The following is a 27,323-nucleotide window of genomic DNA, read 5'->3' on the forward strand; positions in this document are numbered from 1 at the left end:
TGAAGTGGAACGAAATTTATTGGATATTTCAAACCTTTTTAACAAATAAAAAACTGAAAAATTGGGCGTGCAAAATTATTACCCAGAACAGCTTCAATGTGCCACAGTATGGAAGCAGCTGCATTCATTATGTGCCTCCACTAATTCCTTCAAGTTTTTCCTTTAATTTGTCACAAATCTGTACTTCTATATGAATCTGTTTATACCTAGGTTTGTGTCATAATATCTCTTTCAATAACTGGTTACAAAAATCTAATTTGACATAAAATAGCTTTCAGTAGGACGATTGACCATATTTAGTTAAACTTAATCAAGTTTAGCTAAATATGGTTGAAAGAAAAAAAGAAATTCCCTGCTTCTACATCTAAGGCTTTATAACATTCAACGGCAACAGGAGCAATCATTTCTAAATTACTTAATACTTGCAAGGCTGACTTTACTTTGTGCTCGAATTTTCTCTCTTGTATTTCTGTAAGGCCTTATGTATGCAAGACACTGCTTTATTATTAGTTTCACAATGCAGAAGTCCCTTTGAGTCATGGAAGAGAACATTAACTTCCAACACTATGTTCTGGTAGGGAGATGCAGATTTCTGGCATGTGACTAAGTCACAGTCGAATGTATGGTACATCAACACCAGAATCACCTCTTTGTTGCCTGTTGAGGAAACATTTTACGTAAGCTTTAAAAAAATACTTCATTTACATTTAAATATTAAGCAGAGTGACTAAGGGCCAGTTTCACAGATACCAATTAAGCCTAGTCTAGGACTAAACAAGCTCAATGGAGTTTTCTATTGAACTTTCTTTTTTTGTCCTAGACTAGGCTTAATCAGTGTCTGCAAAACCGGCAAATATCTTCTGTACTTTTTTTGTAATAACCCTGTGCTAATCAAACCCATAGCTGAGCTTCACAGCACCCTGAAATGTGACTGCCACCAAAAAAACATGTTTACCAGTGGCATGTCATTTCATACCATGTACCAATGGATCATGCATTCTAAAATCTAATCACAGGCAACCATTTATTAAAGTATTGTTTACTTGGCTGCACATCATTTTCACACGTGACAGTGCTAGTATGTCATTTCAAAAGGCTTTCTTACCAGGAATACATTTCATGGCAGACTCGATGTCTGTTCCTACACGAGAAACAATGGGACAGAAGACCATTATGACTTGGCAGTCCTCTACACTTGTCTCCTCTTGCCGAAGTCCCCCTCCGAGTTGATCAACTTGTTTCATGAGGGCAAGGTGATTGTTTAGGGTTTGTCCACAGACACGTGAATGGACTTTAACTGTTTACAAAAAAATACAGAACTTACTCTTACATGTCAGCAAAAGTACAAGCAAATTCCATTAATTCCATTGGGCGGCACTTCATACAGCTGGAAAATTTAATGAAGCTGTCAGTTGAGGACATGTGAGGTGTCTGTTTCTCAAACTAGACACTCTAATGTATTTGTCCTCTTGCTCAGTTGTGCACCGGGGCCTCCCACTACTCTTTCTATTCTGGTAAGAGCCAGTTTGTGCTCTTCTGTGAAGGGAGTAGTACACATCATTGTATGAGATCTTCAATTTCTTGGCAATTTCTCACATGGAATAGCCTTCGTTTCTCAGAACAAGAATTGACTGATGAGTTTCAGGAGAAAGTTCTTTGTTTCTGTGTTGCTGTCGAATTTGAGCCTGTAATCAAGCCCACAATTGCTGATGCTCTAGATACTCAACTAGTCTAAAGGACAGTTTTATTGCCTCTTTAATCAGCACAAGTGTTTTGAGCTGTGCTAACATAATTCCAAAAGGTTTTTTTAATGATCACATAGCATGTTTTGTATGCTAATCCAAATTTATTTTAAAAGGCTATTAGAACACAGGATAGATTTTTGCTGATAATGGGCCTCTGTATGCCTATGTATATATTCCATAAAAAATCTGCCATTTCCAGCTACAATATTCATTTACAACAATAACAATATCTACACTGTATTTCTGAACAATTTTATGTTATTTTAAGGCCATTTCTAAGTGACCGAAACTTTTCAGATGTATTCAGTATTCAGAAGTGAATGATCCAGAGCACATTGTTCCAGTAGTTCTGGTCTTTTCCTTGGGGCTGTCTGGCAAACAGCAGTTGTCTCTTGATATTTATTTTAGAGACCAGAGGCTTCCTGACCTCCTATTTAGGCCAGGTTTGTGCAGACTCTTTCTGACAGTTGACTCATGCATTTTGACATTGATTGATGGCCTGTAGATACTTTAACATTACCCTGGGGTTTTAGAAGCATCTTTCGATCAGTACTTGCTCTGAATTTGGTGGGACAACCTATCCTATGTAGATTGCCAGTGGTCTGTCATTTCCATAAGTAGATGATCCATGAGACAGTGGAATGAGGTACTTTGAATTGCCCACTCATCAATAATCTTTGTTCTGAGGGCCGTTGGTCTTTTGATCTGTGCATGGTTGAGACCACACCAGACCTTGTTTCTAATCGTAATGGAAAGCTGGACCCTCACAAGTTAATCTCTAATGATTGTCTAATAATTTTCACCTGTTTTGGTGCTCCTGATTCTAAGTTTTGATGTTTTATGTTATGTAAAGTTAAGGGTATACTAACTTTTTCTGAATAAGATAATTTGATTTCTGGTCATTTAATATTTTTTTTTAAATTGGGCTACCTTTATCCAACAATCCTTTTTTGTTTCCCTCCTACTCCTTGTCCTGGATGTTCCCATCTATGGATAAAAGTAGCAATTAAAATTGGTTTTAATATGGCAGGACGTGTTCATAGCTTAACAGGAAATACAAACCTATTTGCAAAGTCTTTTTATATATCAGTTTATCACCTCATCACTCATTAACAAAAATACTATAATAAATAATGCCAACATTGGAAAATGTATTTTATTTTACACGTTAACAATTGCACAATAGCAGTGAAATAGCAGAAATAGCAGTGCCTTCAGAAAGTCAGACCCTTTCAACTATCTGCTTTATTTGGGTTATAAACGTATTTTTTTAATTGACAGCATTTTTATTCCCATCAATCTCTATGCTGTAAGTACTTGAAAAAGGACTTACTCTTCATGACAATCAGTACCCTATAATAACAATGCAAAAACAGGTTTAGAACTTTTCCCCAGTTGACTGAAAATAAAACCCAAAATATCTCATGTACATAAGTATTCAGACCTTTTATTCAGTACTTTGTAGAAGTGCCTTTGGCAGAAATCACAGCTGTGAGTCTGCTTGGATAGGTCTCTACCAGCTTTTCACAGCTGAAATTTGGCCAGTTTCTCACATTTGAAATTGTAGATCCTCAAGCTCTGTCAAATTGGATGTGGAGCATTGGGAAACTGCAATCTTAGTCTCCCCACAGATTTTCAATGGAGCTGAAGTCCAGGCTTTGGCTGGGCCACAACAACATTCACAGACTTATCCTGAAGCCAATCCAACTTTGTCTTTGTCTTGTGTGCTTCAGATTGTTTTTGTGCTGATAGATGACTCTTCACCTCAGCCTGAGGTCTGGACCATGAATCCTTGCCTTACCTCTGACCAGATCTTTTTCCTTTGACTTAAAATCCAAACTTTTAGAATGTAGAGCAAAAAGTAAAAACAATGCTTTACGTTTATGAAAATTAAAAGGGCACTGGATAGATCATTAGAATCTTAGCTGTTATCTCCTTTTTTGATTCATTTCCACCACTATTTCAAAACCGCCCACTGAATAATGGTTTTAAATATTTAAAAGATTTGTTTCCATCCTCTTCTTTCTTGGCCTGGATGTTCATATATGGACAAAAGTAGCAATTGAAATTGGTTTTAATGTTTGCAGGAACTTTGCAAGGCCAGCCTCAAATAAAAATCTAACTATTTACAAATAATTTATATATCAGATTAGTCAAAAAACCTTTTAACACATAGTAAATCCTAAGAGTCTGGTTTTGTTTCATTTTCCACACCTCTACTCCCCAATGACAATGTAATTCCCCCTCTACTCCCCTTCTCCTTTGGACAGGCCATTCCCATGTATGGAAAAAGGCAGCAATTGTACCTTCTCAACATATCTTTTGAAATGCCAAAATGTTAATCTTCATTGTAAACACAGTAAAATGAATAATACAAAAACATTTGACATAGGCCGATGAGCCAAAACATTATGGCCACATGTCTAATATGCAGTTGGTCCTCCGCGCGTCGGTGCTGTTTTGGTCGAACGCTGAGGACCAGACACTGAAGGTGTCCTGTGGTATCTGGCACCAAGACATTAGCAGCAGATCATTCAAGTCCTGTAACTTGCGAGGTGGAGCCACCGTGGAACAGACTTATTTGTCCAGCACATCCCACAGATGCTCAATCTGATTGAGATCAAGGGAATTTGGAGGCCAGGGCAACACCATGAACTCTTCATCATGTTCTTCAAACCATTCATGAACAATATGTGCAGTGTGGCAGGGTTCATTATCCTGCTGAATAAGGCCACTGCCATCAGGGAATACCATTGCCATGAAGGGGTGTTCCTGGTCTGCAACAATGTGTAGGTAAGTGGGCAATGTCAAATTAATGTCCAGATGAATGCCCAGACCCAGGGTTTCCCAGCAGAACATTGCCCAGAGCATCACACTCCCTCCACCGGCTTGTAATCTTCCCACAGTGCATCCTGGTGCCATCACTTCCCCAGATAAACGACGCACACAGACACAGCCATCCACGTGATGTAAAAGAAAACATGATTGATCGGACCAGGTGTCCGTCTTCCACTGCTCCAAGGTCCAGTTCCGATGCTCGCACGCCCATTGTAGGTGCTTTCGATGGTGGATGGGTCATCATGGGCACTATACGCAACAGAGTGCAACGCATCAATGAGCCTTGGGCACCCAACATCCTGTCACCAGTTTGTGGTTGGTCCCTCCTTGGACCAGAGTTTTGATAGGTACTCACCACTGCGGACTGGAAGAACCCCACAAGTCTTGCCGTTTCAGAGATGTTCTGACCCAGTCGTCTGGCAATAATAATTTGGCCCTAGTCAAAGTCGCTCAAGGCTTCTGCCTATTTCACCTGCATCCAACACGTTGCCTACAAGAACATTGTTTACCAATGTTTTTGTATTGTTTACCTCAGCCCTTCCATGAACTGCCACCTTAACATGGTGGAGGGGTTTGAGTTCCCGAGTGACCCTAAGAGCTATGTTGTCTGGGGCTATTTACCCCTGGTAGGGTCTCCCAAGGCAAACAGGTCATAGGCGACGGGTCAGACTAAGAGCGGTTCAAAACCCTTTAATGATGAGGTACATTTCGAGCACCGTGACGTCACCCGGTACGGCTCAGCCCGAAGGAGCAACGTGGGGCCGCCTTCCCGTGTGCTCACCACATAGAGGAGGGACCATAAGGGGTCGGTGCGGAGAGGATCGGGCAGCAGTCGAAGGCAGGGGCCTCGAAAACCCAATCCCTGGACACGGAAACTAGCTCTAGGGATGTGGAACGTCACCTGGTGTGGGTTTGCTTATAGCTCCCCAGCTCCCCAGCTCTGCCGCCATGTGTTGGAGTTTACCCCGGTGAACAAGAGGGTAGTTTCCCTGAGCCTACGGGTCGGGGATAGGTCTCTCACTGTTGCTCGGTCCGCATTGCCGGCAGTAAGTCAGACTTGTTCCCAGTGCATGTTGGACTCCGGCAGGGCTGCCCTTTGTCGCCGTAATTTTTATGGACAGAATTTCTAGGCGCAGCCAGGGGCCGGAGGGTGTCAGGTTTGGGGACCACACAATTTCGTCTCTGCTCTTTGCGGATGATGTTGTCGTGTTGGCCCCTTCAAACCAGGACCTTCAGCATGCACTGGGACGGTTTGCAGCCGAGTGTGAAGCGGTGGGGATGAGAATCAGTACCTCCAAATCCGAGGCCATGGTTCTCAGTCGGAAAAGGGTGGCTTGCCCACTTCAGGTTGGTGGAGAGTGCCTGCCTCAAGTGGAGGAGTTTAAGTATCTAGGGGTCTTGTTCACGAGTGAGGGAAGAATGGAACGGGAGATTGACAGACGGATCGGTGCAGCTTCTGCAATAATGCAGTTGATGTATCGGTCTGTCGTGGTGAAGAAAAAGCTGAGCCGCAAGGCAAAGCTCTTGATTTACCGGTCAATCTACGTTCCTACTCTCACCTATGGTCATGAGCTTTGGGTCATGACCGAAAGGACAAGATCCCGGATACAGGCCTTCTCCGCAGGGTGGCTGGGCGATCCCTTAGAGATAGGGTGAGAAGCTCGGTCACCCGGGAGGAGCTCAGACTAGAGCCGCTGCTCCTCCACATCGAGAGGGCTTGGGCATCTGTTTCGGATGCCTCTGGAACGCCTTCCTGGGAAGGTGTTCCAGTCCCACCGGGAGGAGACCCCGGGGAAGACCTAGACTATGTCTCCCGGCTGGCCTGGGAACGCCTCGGTGTCCGCCCGGAAGAGCTGGAGGTAGTGTCTGGGAAGAGGAAAGTCTGGGCATCTCTGCTTAGACTGCTGCCCCCGCGACCCGGCCCCGGATGAAACGGAAGAAGATGTATGTATGTATGCATGCATGCATGTATCTCAGGTCCCCACAGGGAGAGAAAGAAAATCATGTGATAGGTGTGTCTGGTATGAGGTAATAAAGTGTCTTCACAACTTAAAAACTGAAATTAATTTGGCATCTCTTTCTCTTAACCATTATATAACAGAATATAATTTCAAAATGTAGAGATCAGTATTTGTACTATATTTATTTTGTAGTCTATTTTGCTAATCTTTTTCAAGGGTGCAAATGAGTATAGACATGTTGTCTTCGTACTCTTTTCAAATAGCTTTCCTCCAGCTTTTGTGTAATTTGTTGCCTCTGTTGCCATATAGTTTGCAAGAAACAATAAAATGGCCCAGTTTCAGCATTTGATATGTTGTCCTTGTGCTATTTTCTATTGAATATAGAGTTTAAATGATTTGCAGAACATTGCATTCTGTTTTTATTTACATTTTACACAGCATCCAAACTTTTTTGGAAACTGGTTGTAAATTCTCTCCTCAAAACCCATTGGCAGTGAAGGCAATAGGTCCTTCCCATTTCACCGTCTCCTTACTTGGTAAGTGCCTAAAGTAGCAAATTCTGTATTGACAATATTTGCAAGGCCAGTGAGTCACTAAATGCATTTTCCTAACAAAAATAGGCAATTTGTGAAGTCTTAAATACTGTAGATTTTTTTATTTATTAACCACCATTTAAGCATTTAGTCATTTAACACAAGTGATGAGATCCAGCTGCCACCCAACAATTAGTTATTTACCTGCATATGACGTTTGGCTTCCTTCTGTGGTAGCGTCATCTGATTGGGTAACACCACTCAGCACAGCCTTTGTTGGTTTTCCTTGGTTGTAACTCTCAAGCAGTTTAATTAGTGCCTCAAAGAAGTGCAGGGCTCTAGAAAGGTCCTCCTTCAAATCTTTAAGAACAGGTAAGTAGCCATGCAACACTCCCCCAGGAACAAGTGCACCTATATAGAGAATGTGAACACACAATCTCATTACAACCAACCTGAGACACCACAACTCTTTTTGATGACTGCTATGCTGTAAATACTTGAAAAGAGACTTACTCCTCATGACATCAGCTGGAAGAAATTCCTTCAGCTCATTTAGAATTGAATCAATAGTTTTAGCCTGGTCCTAAGAAACAAATTATATATTTAAACAGGATGGGGGTTGATCAAAAGAAGTGCACATTTAAATACAATTATTTTATTAATTACTGAATGATCTCAGGATTGTGGTAAAGTAGCTGTAGAAGGCTTTGGAGCCATCCCAACCTGTTTAGATTTGTTTATAATTTGACTGATCTCCTTTCTAAGTTTAAAATGTTCAAGGCCTGGCAGAAGTTCATTCAGATCTTCTCTTGATAAATCTTGAATGTCAGTGTCATTTGTAAGTCCAATCTCTGAAAACAAATAGGAATATCAATTGCATACACATTTGATGACATAAAGCTCAGTAAAATGTTCTTCTATGATAACTTACTTGTGAGGACAGATTCTGCATAAGTTGAATGTTTCTTAATTTGCTCCTTGAGCATTGTCCTTGACATTGCCTTGCCTAGTAGGAAGAGATTGGTAGGCTATATATTAATCCAAAACACAGTTCAAAGGAGCTCATTTTACAATTGAATTGTAGTAACCTAACTCAACCTTTTCGATCCCACTCACCCCGGAAAAGGTCTATTCAATGCCCTCCCCCGCCTGGCAGAAGGCTGAGGTCTATCAAAACCAAAACCTCCCGGCACAAGAACAGTGCCTTTCCTACAGCCATATGCATCATTAACACACCCTGGAACCAAACTGACAAAAGCCTGCTCCCGACAACCCTCAACGGGACAAATATATAACCCTCTCCCATATACACACAGAACCCTCAACTGGAAAAAATATATTACCCCTCCCCACACACATAAACAACCCTCAACTGGAGTAAGTCTTGCAACTTACATATACTTTCTTTTATTTTTAGTCATTTATAAATGCACAGTCTACTATTTTTATGCTCAGTCCACTATTCTTATTAGTTTTTATTTCCCTTATTCATTTTGTATTGATTGTGGCACCAATGGCAAGAACAAATGCTTTGTTTGTTGTGAAAATTACTTGGCAATAAAACCCTTTCTGATTCTGAAAGATGACAAGGTGAAAATGTTACTTTTGCAGTTGTTATCCTCTGCTTTGATCTGTTACTAAAAAGATAGTAATAACACACATGTAAACAACATCTTCAGATATATAAAATACCGCCACCGCCGCCCCCCCCCCCCGAAATCCAGGCACTTGTCATTTTAAGCTTAGGCTACTTCAACTCTTTAGAATAAACTCCCTGCTTGTGCTGTTAAACTGTTGAAACTTATCCAGAATGTTGTAGCCCACCTGGTGTTGAACTAGGGATGTAACAATACATTAATACATGACGATGCACTGATTCCCAAGAAAGCAATATATTTTTATTGATGTAAAATTAAATAATTGATTTGAATTTCACGTTTGTTAGAGAGTGAAATGAGATCGGGCACTCCTACAGGATACACAAAATTGATTGGAACAAAAATATGCATACGCAGTGTTTTGTAAGAAAGAGGGTTGACAACAGGGTATCAAATTAAAACCTGCCAAATTAAGTGTAAATGTAGTTAGCAACATGGTAAATCAATCAAGATTACCAGCCACTTTGATGGGTAGCCAACAAGTGTACTGGAACCAAATTATTTTATCGCCAAAAACATATCTGCTAAGAGACACAAACGTCACAATATTAATTGAAGCTTGTAACCTGCATCTCTATGCAGATGACATTGTTTTATATGCTATTGCTCGCAGAGTTTTACAAGCTCTTTGTGGGCTCTTTGTGGTCTGCATTTCATGCCGTGCAGAGATCTCTTTTTTGAATTGAAGATGATGTATAATTCTGAAAAAATATTATTATATAAATGTTATTTTCTAAATCTGGAGAGGTGCCTGTTAATTTTGGCTTGGTTACTCTGGATGGTGCTCACATTGAGTGAGTCCCTGCATACAAATATCTGGGCATTTGGATAGATGAAAGACAACCTGTAGATTACCTTCTTAAAAAAATTGGCTTTCTGAATAGAAATAGGTCATGCCTTATATTACAGTAGTAAGCAAAAAGCTAATTGTTCAGTTGACCGATTGTTGAGTATGATATTATTCATGGATCAAAGACAGACAAGGATTTTGAAATAAATGAAATTAGCTAAAAATGCCAATTTAAACACTTTAGATCTTTATTAGAGTATTCTGTTTACAACTCAACAACAGGGATTCATTTTAAGAATGCCATTACAATTATTCGGGGAATTGTATGATTTCTCCCATTAAAAAATGTCCTTCCTGGGTAATGTGAATGGATTTAAAAATTATTAAAATGTCTACCATTGTTAGCATAAACAATGCTAGAAAATAAATGTCTACAATTGTTAGTTTATAGATATTAGTAGTTAGAGCACAACAAATAATTACAGCTCAGAAAACAACATCTTGATCAAAATTAATGTAATATATTTGGGTATTTCTACTAAAATTTGCTCATTAGTTGCACACAAAGGGTAAACCTTTCTTTCAGATCAGATTTCTGTTTTATCACAGACATGAGTGTGAATATGGTATAGAGTTGTGCTCATAAGTTGCACAATGCCATAGTTTCACAGAAATTGTGAAATTATGGCATTGATTTAAAAAATATGACTGATCATGCAAAAATACTCTTTTTGTTAAGGATAGTGTTCATATGAAGCCATTTATTATCACAGTTGTTTGGCTCCTTTTTAAATCATAATGATAACACCCAAATAGGCCTGATCAAAAGTTTACATTCCCTTGAATGTTTGCCCTTGTTATAGACACACAAGGTGACACACACAGGTGCATCGCATCGCATCATCTTCCGCTTATCCGGGGCCGGGTCGCGGGGGCAGCAGTCTAAGCAGGGATGCCCAGACTTCCCTCTCCCCAGACACTTCCTCCAGCTCTTCCGGGGGGACACCGAGGCGTTCCCAGGCCAGCTGGGAGACATAGTCCCTCCAGCGTGTCCTAGGTCTTCCCCGGGGTCTCTTCCCGGTGGGACGGGACCGGAACACCTTCCCAGGAAGGCGTTGCGGAGGCATCCGAAACAGATGCCCAAGCCACCTCAGCTGACCCCTCTCGATGTGGAGGAGCAGCGGCTCTACTCTGAGCTCCTCCCGGGTGACCGAGCTTCTCACCCTATCTCTAAGGGATCGCCCAGCCACCCTGCGGAGAAAGCTCATTTCGGCCGCCTGTATCCGGGATCTTGTCCTTTCGGTCATGACCCAAAGCTCATGACCATAGGTGAGAGTAGGAACGTAGATTGACCGGTAAATCGAGAGCTTCGCCTTGTGGCTCAGCTCTTTCTTCACCACGACAGACCGATACATCGACCGCATTACTGCAGAAGCTGCACCGATCCGTCTGTCAATCTCCCGTTCCATCCTTCCCTCACTCGTGAACAGGACCCCTAGATACTTAAACTCCTCCACTTGAGGCAGGCACTCTCCACCAACCTGAAGTGGGCAAGCCACCCTTTTCCACCCACACACAGGTGAAAAAGGCAAATAAAGCTTAATTTCCCACACCTGTGACTTTTAAAATTGCAATTAGTGTCTGCGTATAAATAGTCAACGAGTTTGTTAGCACTCCTGTGGATGCATTGAGCAGGCTATATACTGAGCCATATACACTGAGAAAATAACTGTCAAAAGACCTGCCTAACAAGGTAATGGAACTTTATAAAGATGGAAAAGGATATAAAAAGATATCCAAAGCCTTGCAAATGCCAGTCAGTACTGTTCAATCACTCATTAAGAAGTGGAAAATTCAGGGATCACTTGATACCAAGACAAGGTAAGGTAGACCAAGAAAGATTTCAGCAAAACTGCCAGAAAAATTGTTCAGGATAATAAGAAAAACCCACAGGCAACCTCAGGAGAAATAAAGGCTGCTCTGGAAAAAGATGGTGTGGTTGTTTCAAGGAGCACAATATGACGATACTTGAACAAAAATGAGCTGCACGGTTGAGTTGCCAGAAAGAAGCCTTTACTGTGCCAATGCCACAACAAAGACCGGTTACAATATGCCCAACAACACCTTGACACACCTCACAGATCCTGGCACACTAATTTGGAGTGAAGAGACCAAATAGAGCTTTATGGTCAAAACCAAAAGCTCTATGTTTGGAGAGGGGTCAGCAAGGCCCATAGTGAAAAGAATGCCATCACCGGTAGCTTACTGATGTTTTGGGGGGGGGGGAAGTGAGCTCTAAAGGCACGCGGAATCTTGTGAAATTGATGGCAAGATGAATGCAGCACGTTATCAGAAAATACTGGCAGACAATTTGCATTCTTCTGCACGAAAGCTGCGCATGAGACGCTCTTGGACCCTAAGGCCAAGTTGACCCTCCAGTGGTTACAGCAGACAAAGGCGCCTGGTGGCCGGGCCTTTCCCCATGGGGCCCGGCCGGGCTCAGCCCGAAGGAGCGACGTGGGGCCGCCTTCCTGTGGGCTCACCACATACAGGAGGGACCATAAGGGATCGGTGCGGAGAGGATTGGGCAGCAGTCAAAGGCAGGGGCCTCGACAACCCAATCCCTGGACACGGAAACTAGCTCTAGGGATGTGGAACGTCACCTCGCTGGCGGGGAAGGATCCTGAGATTGTGCGTGAGGTTGAGTGGTTCCGACTAGAGATAGTCGGGATCACCTCTACGCATGGCTTGGGCTCTGGAACCACACTCCTTGAGAGAAAATGGACTCTTCACCACTCTGGAGTTGCCCATGGTGAGAGGCGGCGGGCTGGTGTGGGTTTGCTTATAGCTCCCCAGCTCTGCCGCCATGTGTTGGAGTTTACCCCGGTGAACAAGAGGGTAGTTTCCCTGCGCCTACGGGTCGGGGATAGGTCTCTCACTGTTGCTTGGTCCGCATTGCCGGCAGTAAGTCAGACTTGTTCCCAGTGCATGTTGGACTCCGGCAGGGCTGCCCTTTGTCGCCGTAATTTTTATGGACAGAATTTCTAGGCGCAGCCAGGGGCCGGAGGGTGTCAGGTTTGGGGACCACACAATTTCGTCTCTGCTCTTTGCGGATGATGTTGTCGTGTTGGCCCCTTCAAACCAGGACCTTCAGCATGCACTGGGACGGTTTGCAGCCGAGTGTGAAGCGGTGGGGATGAGAATCAGTACCTCCAAATCCGAGGGCATGGTCCTCAGTCGGAAAAGGGTGGCTTGCCCACTTCAGGTTGGTGGAGAGTGCCTGCCTCAAGTGGAGGAGTTTAAGTATCTAGGGGTCTTGTTCACGAGTGAGGGAAGAATGGAACGGGAGATTGACAGACGGATCGGTGCAGCTTCTGCAATAATGCAGTCGATGTATCAGTCTGTCGTGGTGAAGAAAAAGCTGAGCCGCAAGGCAAAGCTCTTGATTTACCGGTCAATCTACATTCCTACTCTCACCTATGGTCATGAGCTTTGGGTCATCCCGGATACAGGCCTTCTCCGCAGGGTGGCTGGGCGATCCCTTAGAGATAGGGTGAGAAGCTCGGTCACCCGGGAGGAGCTCAGACTAGAGCCGCTGCTCCTCCACATCGAGAGGGCTTGGGCATCTGTTTCGGATGCCTCTGGAACGCCTTCCTGGGAAGGTGTTCCAGTCCCACCGGGAGGAGACCCCGGGGAAGACCTAGACTATGTCTCCCGGCTGGCCTGGGAACGCCTCGGTGTCCCCCCGGAAGAGCTGGAGGTAGTGTCTGGGAAGAGGAAAGTCTGGGCATCTCTGCTTAGACTGCTGCCCCCCGCGACCCGGCCCCGGATGAAGCGGAAGAAGATGTATGTATGTATGCATGCATGCATGCATGCATGTATGTATCTCAGGTCCCCACAGGGGACCTGAGATACATGTGATAGTTCTGGAATGAGGTAATAAAGTGTCTTCACAACTTAAAAACTGAAATTAATTTGGCATCTCTTTCTCTTAACCATTATATAACAGAATATAATTTCAAAATGTAGAGATCAGTATTTGTACTATATTTATTTTGTAGTCTATTTTGCTAATCTTTTTCAAGGGTGCAAATGAGTATAGACATGTTGTCTTCGTACTCTTTTCAAATAGCTTTCCTCCAGCTTTTGTGTAATTTGTTGCCTCTGTCCTGACTTTTTTTTTCAAGGCCATATAGTTTGCAAGAAACAATAAAATGGCCCAGTTTCAGCATTTGATATGTTGTCCTTGTGCTATTTTCTATTGAATATAGAGTTTAAATGATTTGCAGAACATTGCATTCTGTTTTTATTTACATTTTACACAGCATCCAAACTTTTTTGGAAACTGGTTGTAAATTCTCTCCTCAAAACCCATTGGCAGTGAAGGCAATAGGTCCTTCCCATTTCACCGTCTCCTTACTTGGTAAGTGCCTAAAGTAGCAAATTCTGTATTGACAATATTTGCAAGGCCAGTGAGTCACTAAATGCATTTTCCTAACAAAAATAGGCAATTTGTGAAGTCTTAAATACTGTAGATTTTTTTATTTATTAACCACCATTTAAGCATTTAGTCATTTAACACAAGTGATGAGATCCAGCTGCCACCCAACAATTAGTTATTTACCTGCATATGACGTTTGGCTTCCTTCTGTGGTAGCGTCATCTGATTGGGTAACACCACTCAGCACAGCCTTTGTTGGTTTTCCTTGGTTGTAACTCTCAAGCAGTTTAATTAGTGCCTCAAAGAAGTGCAGGGCTCTAGAAAGGTCCTCCTTCAAATCTTTAAGAACAGGTAAGTAGCCATGCAACACTCCCCCAGGAACAAGTGCACCTATATAGAGAATGTGAACACACAATCTCATTACAACCAACCTGAGACACCACAACTCTTTTTGATGACTGCTATGCTGTAAATACTTGAAAAGAGACTTACTCCTCATGACATCAGCTGGAAGAAATTCCTTCAGCTCATTTAGAATTGAATCAATAGTTTTAGCCTGGTCCTAAGAAACAAATTATATATTTAAACAGGATGGGGGTTGATCAAAAGAAGTGCACATTTAAATACAATTATTTTATTAATTACTGAATGATCTCAGGATTGTGGTAAAGTAGCTGTAGAAGGCTTTGGAGCCATCCCAACCTGTTTAGATTTGTTTATAATTTGACTGATCTCCTTTCTAAGTTTAAAATGTTCAAGGCCTGGCAGAAGTTCATTCAGATCTTCTCTTGATAAATCTTGAATGTCAGTGTCATTTGTAAGTCCAATCTCTGAAAACAAATAGGAATATCAATTGCATACACATTTGATGACATAAAGCTCAGTAAAATGTTCTTCTATGATAACTTACTTGTGAGGACAGATTCAGCATAAGGTGAGTGTTTCTTAATTTGCTCCTTGAGCATTGTCCTTGACATTGCCTTGCCTAGTAGGAAGAGATTGGTAGGCTATATATTAATCCAAAACACAGTTCAAAGGAGCTCATTTTACAATTGAATTGTAGTAACCTAACTCAACCTTTTCGATCCCACTCACCCCGGAAAAGGTCTATTCAATGCCCTCCCCCGCCTGGCAGAAGGCTGAGGTCTATCAAAACCAAAACCTCCCGGCACAAGAACAGTGCCTTTCCTACAGCCATATGCATCATTAACACACCCTGGAACCAAACTGACAAAAGCCTGCTCCCGACAACCCTCAACGGGACAAATATATAACCCTCTCCCATATACACACAGAACCCTCAACTGGAAAAAATATATTACCCCTCCCCACACACATAAACAACCCTCAACTGGAGTAAGTCTTGCAACTTACATATACTTTCTTTTATTTTTAGTCATTTATAAATGCACAGTCTACTATTTTTATGCTCAGTCCACTATTCTTATTAGTTTTTATTTCCCTTATTCATTTTGTATTGATTGTGGCACCAATGGCAAGAACAAATGCTTTGTTTGTTGTGAAAATTACTTGGCAATAAAACCCTTTCTGATTCTGAAAGATGACAAGGTGAAAATGTTACTTTTGCAGTTGTTATCCTCTGCTTTGATCTGTTACTAAAAAGATAGTAATAACACACATGTAAACAACATCTTCAGATATATAAAATACCGCCACCGCCGCCCCCCCCCCCCCCCCCGAAATCCAGGCACTTGTCATTTTAAGCTTAGGCTACTTCAACTCTTTAGAATAAACTCCCTGCTTGTGCTGTTAAACTGTTGAAACTTATCCAGAATGTTGTAGCCCACCTGGTGTTGAACTAGGGATGTAACAATACATTAATACATGACGATGCACTGATTCCCAAGAAAGCAATATATTTTTATTGATGTAAAATTAAATAATTGATTTGAATTTCACGTTTGTTAGAGAGTGAAATGAGATCGGGCACTCCTACAGGATACACAAAATTGATTGGAACAAAAATATGCATACGCAGTGTTTTGTAAGAAAGAGGGTTGACAACAGGGTATCAAATTAAAACCTGCCAAATTAAGTGTAAATGTAGTTAGCAACATGGTAAATCAATCAAGATTACCAGCCACTTTGATGGGTAGCCAACAAGTGTACTGGAACCAAATTATTTTATCGCCAAAAACATATCTGCTAAGAGACACAAACGTCACAATATTAATTGAAGCTTGTAACCTGCATCTCTATGCAGATGACATTGTTTTATATGCTATTGCTCGCAGAGTTTTACAAGCTCTTTGTGGGCTCTTTGTGGTCTGCATTTCATGCCGTGCAGAGATCTCTTTTTTGAATTGAAGATGATGTATAATTCTGAAAAAATATTATTATATAAATGTTATTTTCTAAATCTGGAGAGGTGCCTGTTAATTTTGGCTTGGTTACTCTGGATGGTGCTCACATTGAGTGAGTCCCTGCATACAAATATCTGGGCATTTGGATAGATGAAAGACAACCTGTAGATTACCTTCTTAAAAAAATTGGCTTTCTGAATAGAAATAGGTCATGCCTTATATTACAGTAGTAAGCAAAAAGCTAATTGTTCAGTTGACCGATTGTTGAGTATGATATTATTCATGGATCAAAGACAGACAAGGATTTTGAAATAAATGAAATTAGCTAAAAATGCCAATTTAAACACTTTAGATCTTTATTAGAGTATTCTGTTTACTACTCAACAACAGGGATTCATTTTAAGAATGCCATTACAATTATTCGGGGAATTGTATGATTTCTCCCATTAAAAAATGTCCTTCCTGGGTAATGTGAATGGATTTAAAAATTATTAAAATGTCTACCATTGTTAGCATAAACAATGCTAGAAAATAAATGTCTACAATATAGATATTAGTAGTTAGAGCACAACAAATAATTACAGCTCAGAAAACAACATCTTGATCAAAATTAATGTAATATATTTGGGTATTTCTACTAAAATTTGCTCATTAGTTGCACACAAAGGGTAAACCTTTCTTTCAGATCAGATTTCTGTTTTATCACAGACATGAGTGTGAATATGGTATAGAGTTGTGCTCATAAGTTGCACAATGCCATAGTTTCACAGAAATTGTGAAATTATGGCATTGATTTAAAAAATATGACTGATCATGCAAAAAAACTCTTTTTGTTAAGGATAGTGTTCATATGAAGCCATTTATTATCACATAGTTGTTTGGCTCCTTTTTAAATCATAATGATAACACCCAAATAGGCCTGATCAAAAGTTTACATTCCCTTGAATGTTTGCCCTTGTTATAGACACACAAGGTGACACACACAGGTGAAAAAGGCAAATAAAGCTTAATTTCCCACACCTGTGACTTTTAAAATTGCAATTAGTGTCTGCGTATAAATAGACAACGAGTTTGTTAGCACTCATGTGGATGCATTGAGCAGGCTATATACTGAGCCATATACACTGACAAAATAACTGTCAAAAGACCTGCCTAACAAGGTAATGGAACTTTATAAAGATGGAAAAGGATATAAAAAGATATCCAAAGCCTTGCAAATGCCAGTCAGTACTGTTCAATCACTCATTAAGAAGTGGAAAATTCAGGGATCACTTAATACCAAGACAAGGTAAGGTAGACCAAGAAAGATTTCAGCAAAAACTGCCAGAAAAATTGTTCAGGATAAAAAGAAAAACCCACAGGCAACCTCAGGAGAAATAAAGGCTGCTCTGGAAAAAGACGGTGTGGTTGTTTCAAGGAGCACAATATGACGATACTTGAACAAAAATGAGCTGCACGGTTGAGTTGCCAGAAAGAAGCCTTTACTGTGCCAATGCCACAACAAAGACCGGTTACAATATGCCCAACAACACCTTGACACACCTCACAGATCCTGGCACACTAATTTGGAGTGAAGAGACCAAATAGAGCTTTATGGTCAAAACCAAAAGCTCTATGTTTGGAGAGGGGTCAGCAAGGCCCATAGTGAAAAGAATGCCATCACCGGTAGCTTACTGATGTTTTGGGGGGGGGGGGGGGGAGTGAGCTCTAAAGGCACGCGGAATCTTGTGAAATTGATGGCAAGATGAATGCAGCACGTTATCAGAAAATACTGGCAGACAATTTGCATTCTTCTGCACGAAAGCTGCGCATGAGACGCTCTTGGACCATAAGGCCAAGTTGACCCTCCAGTGGTTACAGCAGACAAAGGCGCCTGGTGGCCGGGCTCAGCCCGAAGGAGCGACGTGGGGCCGCCTTCCTGTGGGCTCACCACATACAGGGATCGGTGCGGAGAGGATTGGGCAGCAGTCAAAGGCAGGGGCCTCGACAACCCAATCCCTGGACACGGAAACTAGCTCTAGGGATGTGGAACGTCACCTGGTGTGGGTTTGCTTATAGCTCCCCAGCTCCCCAGCTCTGCCGCCATGTGTTGGAGTTTACCCCGGTGAACAAGAGGGTAGTTTCCCTGCGCCTACGGGTCGGGGATAGGTCTCTCACTGTTGCTCGGTCCGCATTGCCGGCAGTAAGTCAGACTTGTTCCCAGTGCATGTTGGACTCCGGCAGGGCTGCCCTTTGTCGCCGTAATTTTTATGGACAGAATTTCTAGGCGCAGCCAGGGGCCGGAGGGTGTCAGGTTTGGGGACCACACAATTTCGTCTCTGCTCTTTGCGGATGATGTTGTCGTGTTGGCCCCTTCAAACCAGGACCTTCAGCATGCACTGGGACGGTTTGCAGCCGAGTGTGAAGCGGTGGGGATGAGAATCAGTACCTCCAAATCCGAGGCCATGGTTCTCAGTCGGAAAAGGGTGGCTTGCCCACTTCAGGTTGGTGGAGAGTGCCTGCCTCAAGTGGAGGAGTTTAAGTATCTAGGGGTCTTGTTCACGAGTGAGGGAAGAATGGAACGGGAGATTGACAGACGGATCGGTGCAGCTTCTGCAATAATGCAGTTGATGTATCGGTCTGTCGTGGTGAAGAAAAAGCTGAGCCGCAAGGCAAAGCTCTTGATTTACCGGTCAATCTACGTTCCTACTCTCACCTATGGTCATGAGCTTTGGGTCATGACCGAAAGGACAAGATCCCGGATACAGGCCTTCTCCGCAGGGTGGCTGGGCGATCCCTTAGAGATAGGGTGAGAAGCTCGGTCACCCGGGAGGAGCTCAGACTAGAGCCGCTGCTCCTCCACATCAAGAGGGGTCAGCTGAGGTGGCTTGGGCATCTGTTTCGGATGCCTCTGGAACGCCTTCCTGGGAAGGTGTTCCAGTCCCACCGGGAGGAGACCCCGGGGAAGACCTAGACTATGTCTCCCGGCTGGCCTGGGAACGCCTCGGTGTCCCCCCGGAAGAGCTGGAGGTAGTGTCTGGGAAGAGGAAAGTCTGGGCATCTCTGCTTAGACTGCTGCCCCCGCGACCCGGCCCCGGATGAAGCGGAAGAAGATGTATGTATGTATGTATGTATGCATGCATGCATGTATCTCAGGTCCCCACAGGGAGAGAAAGAAAATCATGTGATAGGTGTGTCTGGTATGAGGTAATAAAGTGTCTTCACAACTTAAAAACTGCAATTAATTTGGCATCTCTTTCTCTTAACCATTATATAACAGAATATAATTTAAAAATGTAGAGATCAGTATTTGTACTATATTTATTTTGTACAGTCTATTTTGCTAATCTTTTTCGAGGGTGCAAATGAGTATAGACATGTTGTCTTCGTACTCTTTTCAAATAGCTTTCCTCCAGCTTTTGTGTAATTTGTTGCCTCTGTTGCCATATAGTTTGCAAGAAACAATAAAATGGCCCAGTTTCAGCATTTGATATGTTGTCCTTGTGCTATTTTCTATTGAATATAGAGTTTAAATGATTTGCAGAACATTGCATTCTGTTTTTATTTACATTTTACACAGCATCCAAACTTTTTTGGAAACTGGTTGTAAATTCTCTCCTCAAAACCCATTGGCAGTGAAGGCAATAGGTCCTTCCCATTTCACCGTCTCCTTACTTGGTAAGTGCCTAAAGTAGCAAATTCTGTATTGACAATATTTGCAAGGCCAGTGAGTCACTAAATGCATTTTCCTAACAAAAATAGGCAATTTGTGAAGTCTTAAATACTGTAGATTTTTTTATTTATTAACCACCATTTAAGCATTTAGTCATTTAACACAAGTGATGAGATCCAGCTGCCACCCAACAATTAGTTATTTACCTGCATATGACATTTGGCTTCCTTCTGTGGTAGCGTCATCTGATTGGGTAACACCACTCAGCACAGCCTTTGTTGGTTTTCCTTGGTTGTAACTCTCAAGCAGTTTAATTAGTGCCTCAAAGAAGTGCAGGGCTCTAGAAAGGTCCTCCTTCAAATCTTTAAGAACAGGTAAGTAGCCATGCAACACTCCCCCAGGAACAAGTGCACCTATATAGAGAATGTGAACACACAATCTCATTACAACCAACCTGAGACACCACAACTCTTTTTGATGACTGCTATGCTGTAAATACTTGAAAAGAGACTTACTCCTCATGACATCAGCTGGAAGAAATTCCTTCAGCTCATTTAGAATTGAATCAATAGTTTTAGCCTGGTCCTAAGAAACAAATTATATATTTAAACAGGATGGGGGTTGATCAAAAGAAGTGCACATTTAAATACAATTATTTTATTAATTACTGAATGATCTCAGGATTGTGGTAAAGTAGCTGTAGAAGGCTTTGGAGCCATCCCAACCTGTTTAGATTTGTTTATAATTTGACTGATCTCCTTTCTAAGTTTAAAATGTTCAAGGCCTGGCAGAAGTTCATTCAGATCTTCTCTTGATAAATCTTGAATGTCAGTGTCATTTGTAAGTCCAATCTCTGAAAACAAATAGGAATATCAATTGCATACACATTTGATGACATAAAGCTCAGTAAAATGTTCTTCTATGATAACTTACTTGTGAGGACAGATTCAGCATAAGGTGAGTGTTTCTTAATTTGCTCCTTGAGCATTGTCCTTGACATTGCCTTGCCTAGTAGGAAGAGATTGGTAGGCTATATATTAATCCAAAACACAGTTCAAAGGAGCTCATTTTACAATTGAATTGTAGTAACCTAACTCAACCTTTTCGATCCCACTCACCCCGGAAAAGGTCTATTCAATGCCCTCCCCCGCCTGGCAGAAGGCTGAGGTCTATCAAAACCAAAACCTCCCGGCACAAGAACAGTGCCTTTCCTACAGCCATATGCATCATTAACACACCCTGGAACCAAACTGACAAAAGCCTGCTCCCGACAACCCTCAACGGGACAAATATATAACCCTCTCCCATATACACACAGAACCCTCAACAGAACCCCCACACACATAAACAACCCTCAACTGGAGTAAGTCTTGCAACTTACATATACTTTCTTTTATTTTTAGTCATTTATAAATGCACAGTCTACTATTTTTATGCTCAGTCCACTATTCTTATTAGTTTTTATTTCCCTTATTCATTTTGTATTGATTGTGGCACCAATGGCTAGAACAAATGCTTTGTTTGTTGTGAAAATTACTTGGCAATAAAACCCTTTCTGATTCTGAAAGATGACAAGGTGAAAATGTTACTTTTGCAGTTGTTATCCTCTGCTTTGATCTGTTACTAAAAAGATAGTAATAACACACATGTAAACAACATCTTCAGATATATAAAATACCGCCACCGCCGCCCCCCCCCCCCCCCCCCCCCCCCCCCCCGAAATCCAGGCACTTGTCATTTTAAGCTTAGGCTACTTCAACTCTTTAGAATAAACTCCCTGCTTGTGCTGTTAAACTGTTGAAACTTATCCAGAATGTTGTAGCCCACCTGGTGTTGAACTAGGGATGTAACAATACATTAATACATGACGATGCACTGATTCCCAAGAAAGCAATATATTTTTATTGATGTAAAATTAAATAATTGATTTGAATTTCACGTTTGTTAGAGAGTGAAATGAGATCGGGCACTCCTACAGGATACACAAAATTGATTGGAACAAAAATATGCATACGCAGTGTTTTGTAAGAAAGAGGGTTGACAACAGGGTATCAAATTAAAACCTGCCAAATTAAGTGTAAATGTAGTTAGCAACATGGTAAATCAATCAAGATTACCAGCCACTTTGATGGGTAGCCAACAAGTGTACTGGAACCAAATTATTTTATCGCCAAAAACATATCTGCTAAGAGACACAAACGTCACAATATTAATTGAAGCTTGTAACCTGCATCTCTATGCAGATGACATTGTTTTATATGCTATTGCTCGCAGAGTTTTACAAGCTCTTTGTGGGCTCTTTGTGGTCTGCATTTCATGCCGTGCAGAGATCTCTTTTTTGAATTGAAGATGATGTATAATTCTGAAAAAATATTATTATATAAATGTTATTTTCTAAATCTGGAGAGGTGCCTGTTAATTTTGGCTTGGTTACTCTGGATGGTGCTCACATCGAGTGAGTCCCTGCATACAAATATCTGGGCATTTGGATAGATGAAAGACAACCTGTAGATTACCTTCTTAAAAAAAATTTGCTTTCTGAATAGAAATAGGTCATGCCTTATATTACAGTAGTAAGCAAAAAGCTAATTGTTCAGTTGACCGATTGTTGAGTATGATATTATTCATGGATCAAAGACAGACAAGGATTTTGAAATAAATGAAATTAGCTAAAAACGCCAATTTAAACATTTTATATCTTTATTAGAGTATTCTGTTTACAACTCAACAACAGGGATTCATTTTAAGAATGCCATTACAATTATTCGGGGAATTGTATGATTTCTCCCATTAAAAAATGTCCTTCCTGGGTAATGTGAATGGATTTAAAAATTATTAAAATGTCTACCATTGTTAGCATAAACAATGCTAGAAAATAAATGTCTACAATATAGATATTAGTAGTTAGAGCACAACAAATAATTACAGCTCAGAAAACAACATCTTGATCAAAATTTATGTAATATATTTGGGTATTTCTACTAAAATTTGCTCATTAGTTGCACACAAAGGGTAAACCTTTCTTTCAGATCAGATTTCTGTTTTATCACAGACATGAGTGTGAATATGGTATACAGTTGTGCTCATAAGTTCCACAATGCCATAGTTTCACAGAAATTGTGCAAAAAAAACTATTTTTGTTAAGGATAGTGTTCATATGAAGCCATTTATTATCACATAGTTGTTTGGCTCCTTTTTAAATCATAATGATAACACCCAAATAGGCCTGATCAAAAGTTTACATTCCCTTGAATGTTTGCCCTTGTTATAGACACACAAGGTGACACACAAAAGGCAAATAAAGGTTAATTTCCCACACTTGTCCCTTTTTAAATTGCAATTAGTGTCTGCGTATAAATAGTCAACGAGTTTGTTAGCACTCATGTGGATGCATTGAGCAGGCTATATACTGAGCCATATACACTGAGAAAATAACTGTCAAAAGACCTGCCTAACAAGGTAATGGAACTTTATAAAGATGGAAAAGGATATAAAAAGATATCCAAAGCCTTGCAAATGCTAGTCAGTACTGTTCAATCACTTATTAAGAAGTGGAACATTCAGGGATCACTTGATACCAAGACAAGGTCAGGTAGACCAAGAAAGATTTCAGCAAAAACTGCCAGAAAAACTGTTCAGGATAAAAAGAAAAACCCACAGGCAACCTCAGGAGAAATAAAGGCTGCTCTGGAAAAAGACGGTGTGGTTGTTTCAAGGAGCACAATATGACGATACTTGAACAAAAATGAGCTGCACGTTTGAGTTGCCAGAAAGAAGCCTTTACTGTGCCAATGCCACAACAAAGACCGGTTACAATATGCCCAACAACACCTTGACACACCTCACAGATCCTGGCACACTGTAATCTGGAGTGATGAGACCAAATAGAGCTTTATGGTCAAAACCAAAAGCTCTATGTTTGGAGAGGGGTCAGCAAGGCCCATAGTGAAAAGAATGCCATCACCGGTAGCTTACTGATGTATTTTTTTTTGGGGGGGGGGGGGGGTGAGCTCTAAAGGCACGTGGAATCTTGTGAAATTGATGGCAAGATGAATGCAGCATGTTATCAGAAAATACTGGCAGACAATTTGCATTCTTCTGCACGAAAGCTGCGCATGAGACGCTCTTGAACTTTCCGCCACAACAATGACCCTAAGGCCAAGTTGACCCTCCAGTGGTTACAGCAGACAAAGGCATCTTAATATCATCAAGCGACTCTGGGGAGATCTCATACGTGCGGTTCATGCAAGACGACCAAAGACTTTGCATGACCTGGAGGCATTTTGCCAAGTCCAGTGGGCAGCTATACCACCTGCAAGAATTTGACAACTATTCCATAAGGCTGCATGCTGTCATTGATGCTAAAGGGAGTAATACACTGTATTAAGAACTAAGGGTATACAGACTTTTGAACAGGGGTCAGTATATGTGTTTTCTTTGTTCTCATGTTTTGTTTTACGATTGTGCTATTCTGTTATAACCTACAGTTGAATATGAATCCCATATTAAATTAAATAAATGTGTTTTGCCTGCTCACTCATGTTTTCTTTACAAATGGTACATATATCATCAATTCTCCAAAGGTATGCAAACCTTTGAGCACAACTGTAAATGCTGCTACCATATGCTTTGGAATGTCTCTTAGTCCTGAATACAAAACTTGGATGAGAGTTTGTTGACGGCTCAGGCTCAAACAGGGTGGCTTGCATATCTGATACGTAATAGAAGAAAAACAACAACAAAAATGCCATAGAAGATCAAAAATACATTATGTTATTAATATAATATAACAATATCAATACAATGCCAAAAAAGCTACAAATACTAAAGTACTATATTAATTAACATGTCCATTCTGGATAACAGAGGACATGGGTCCTGGGTAACGGGATATTTCTGTTATCCAGGGAGGAAAAAACAAAAATGTTCCCATTAAAATCAGGCACTAACTTGGCCTACTGTGGAAAACCATAATTTAACCTTCAACACAACAATATCATACTTCACATGAAATATGGAGTTTTTAAATATATCCAGAAAGAAATGATTTTGCTACATAATGCACCAGTGACTGAAAAGGTTGAAATATCAACATCTTATGAGAGACTTCCTGACCTTTCCATAAGTTTTGGGGGTCCTAGAGTCTTCTTTATGATTCAATATCATGTCACATGACTACTCAAATGCATTATGGGTAATAAATAGCCACTGTATGTCTGTTATCCAGGAAGAACATTAGGGAAATACAAATATGGAGACAAAGGTATTTATTGTGTTAAAATGTAAATAAAAAATGTAAATTTGATCATTTTGAGCTAAATAGTTCCTTACATTTTAATTTCTTACAATGAATACTCATATTCATGAATATGTAAAGAGTTAAGAGTTGAGTAACATGATATAGTGTTTTAAAATGTTTATATATTTTTAACATTATAAATATGCTCTGGACACAATGACATACCACGTCTTTGACCCTTATATTAATTATTCTACCGCTGTTTTAAAACCTCTTAACATAGTTCAAAGCATTATGCTTTATTATAGGTGGTAGTTTCAGCACATATTATTGTTCTCTATATCAGAAAATAGTTTGTCCCTTTGGAAGTCGTGTAGACTCATGCATTTCATTTCACTTTTTGTTTTTAAGGTAGAAAATACCATTATACATTACTTCTCTGCTGACTTGCAGAAATATAAGCTATCCGACACAGTCTCAGGGATGGTTCAATCTAAGAGTTCGCTGCAATCGCCACTGAATTAAGTAAATCTACTTTCAGTTTTTCTGCATTTCACTTTTGGAATTATTTGTAAGATCATTTTAATCTATTGTTTACACCTTCCTAAATTCTCGCACGTTCCTGCTCAGCTCACGCCACTGGCTTCCGTTTGAAGCTGGCAACCACAAAAACAAAAACACAGTGCTTGTCTATGGAGCAGTTAGAAGAGTCGCTTCTCCCATTCTTCACCTTAAATCTATTATCCTACATTTATCCTTCAACTTTCCTTCTGCCACTTCCAATTTTTGGTCGTCCACATCATATGGGAGGACAGCTCTAAGTGCGTCCTCTTCCTGACATTGAGTGCATAGGTAGGGTTAGACGTGCATAGGTAGGTAACCACGCCCGTACGAGATACAAACACGGGATAAAATGAAACAATGATAAACTGAAACTCCAACGATAAACTGAGACTCCAATGATGAAGTGAGACTCACAACATGTTAGAACTCACAACAATGTTAACTACTTTGCAATGAAGCAAACAGACAATCCTAATATATGTGTCAAACATTCCAATGTTAAGCTACAAGACCAGCAAGCCTATGATTTAAAAAAAGGTTCCATGACGTAAAAAAATGGCAAAAACATTTGCAGAATTGCTGAACGAATTGTTAATATTTCATCAATATATTGCTTGTAGTCTAATAAATAGGATTCCGGTTGTAAATAAAAGACATCGTATAATTGTTTGCTGCACTGTTTCAATTTACAGTACTTAATATTCTGGCCAAAAATGTACGAGTCTGGTAACGTCAACACAAAGTAGCGATGGCAGCTAGATCATAGATCCGTAATATCACGTGACTAGATTGTGTATTTTGTATGTAGTCAAGATATTTTGCGTAATAAAAATTAATTTGCAATGGGGTATTTTTTCAAACTTTCGTTTCTGTGGTTACAGCTATGCAGTAATTGAAATAATAAATTCTTACTATTAACTCACCCGCCGCTATCAAATGTGTACAATAACACGTCGCTGCCACTACCCAGTTAAAACACTGGCACCGAGAATCGGAGAGACAGTAGTTAGAATCTTGAGGCACTATTCACCCGTAGTAAATAGCCAAGTGTCCTTTGTCGCATGACATATACTTTCAATACTGAGTAACGAAAGCGATTTCTGGTAAACTGAAACTGAATGTGGGACAAGAAAACACGTCTCCGATGATTGGCTTAACCGTGCCAACCAATAATATCCTCCTTCCTGCATATTATGCCCAATCTTTGATGCACATGGTTTTGGGTCAGCCGAATTGTGGGTTGTTATGGACGTATTGAACTGCCTCCAGGGAATTCAAAGCAGTTGTTATGGCATGAGTCACCGCTCATTGGAGACACCTAAGTAAATTTTATACTTACAAGATCGCTCCCCTGCCTCATTTAATACAGTTTATTATTAGGTAACATGTATTTTTTTTAGCGTTGTACTACAATTGAGACACATACATGTTCTTGGAATCACAACAGGTCTATTCAGCCTGTTTACTACAAAGTTCTTTACTGAGAACATGGATTCCACCCAAAACCAAAATGTTCTCCATGCAACAAAAAAACGATTCTTCCTGGAAACAAAAAAGGGTTCTCCTATAGGGACAACC

General features: G+C 40.8%; 2 protein-coding genes across 2 annotated transcripts in view; one reads left to right on the plus strand and one right to left on the minus strand.

The window, feature by feature from the left end:
• Positions 1-26,875, minus strand: si:ch211-245h14.1 (uncharacterized protein LOC563420 homolog). The gene is made up of 15 exons (XM_010882619.2): positions 26,669-26,875; positions 20,876-20,950; positions 20,668-20,795; positions 20,458-20,527; positions 20,149-20,355; positions 14,877-14,951; positions 14,669-14,796; positions 14,459-14,528; positions 14,150-14,356; positions 8,009-8,083; positions 7,801-7,928; positions 7,591-7,660; positions 7,282-7,488; positions 1,106-1,297; positions 1-657 (listed from the first exon to the last, which is right to left on the minus strand). The coding sequence occupies exons 2-15, from the start codon at positions 20,940-20,942 to the stop codon at positions 437-439; spliced, it is 1,845 nt and encodes a 614-aa protein (XP_010880921.2). The 5' UTR covers positions 20,943-20,950; positions 26,669-26,875; the 3' UTR covers positions 1-436.
• Positions 25,185-27,323, plus strand: part of znf512 (zinc finger protein 512) — a 17,306-nt gene continuing 15,167 nt past the window's right edge. Inside the window, exon 1 of the mRNA XM_034287758.1 lies at positions 25,185-25,205. The gene's annotated coding sequence lies outside the window, so the exon portion shown is untranslated. The remainder of the gene's footprint in view (positions 25,206-27,323) is intronic.

Source organism: Esox lucius, chromosome 18 (assembly GCF_011004845.1).
Source record: "Esox lucius isolate fEsoLuc1 chromosome 18, fEsoLuc1.pri, whole genome shotgun sequence".
Classification (NCBI taxonomy): Eukaryota; Metazoa; Chordata; class Actinopteri; order Esociformes; family Esocidae; genus Esox; species Esox lucius.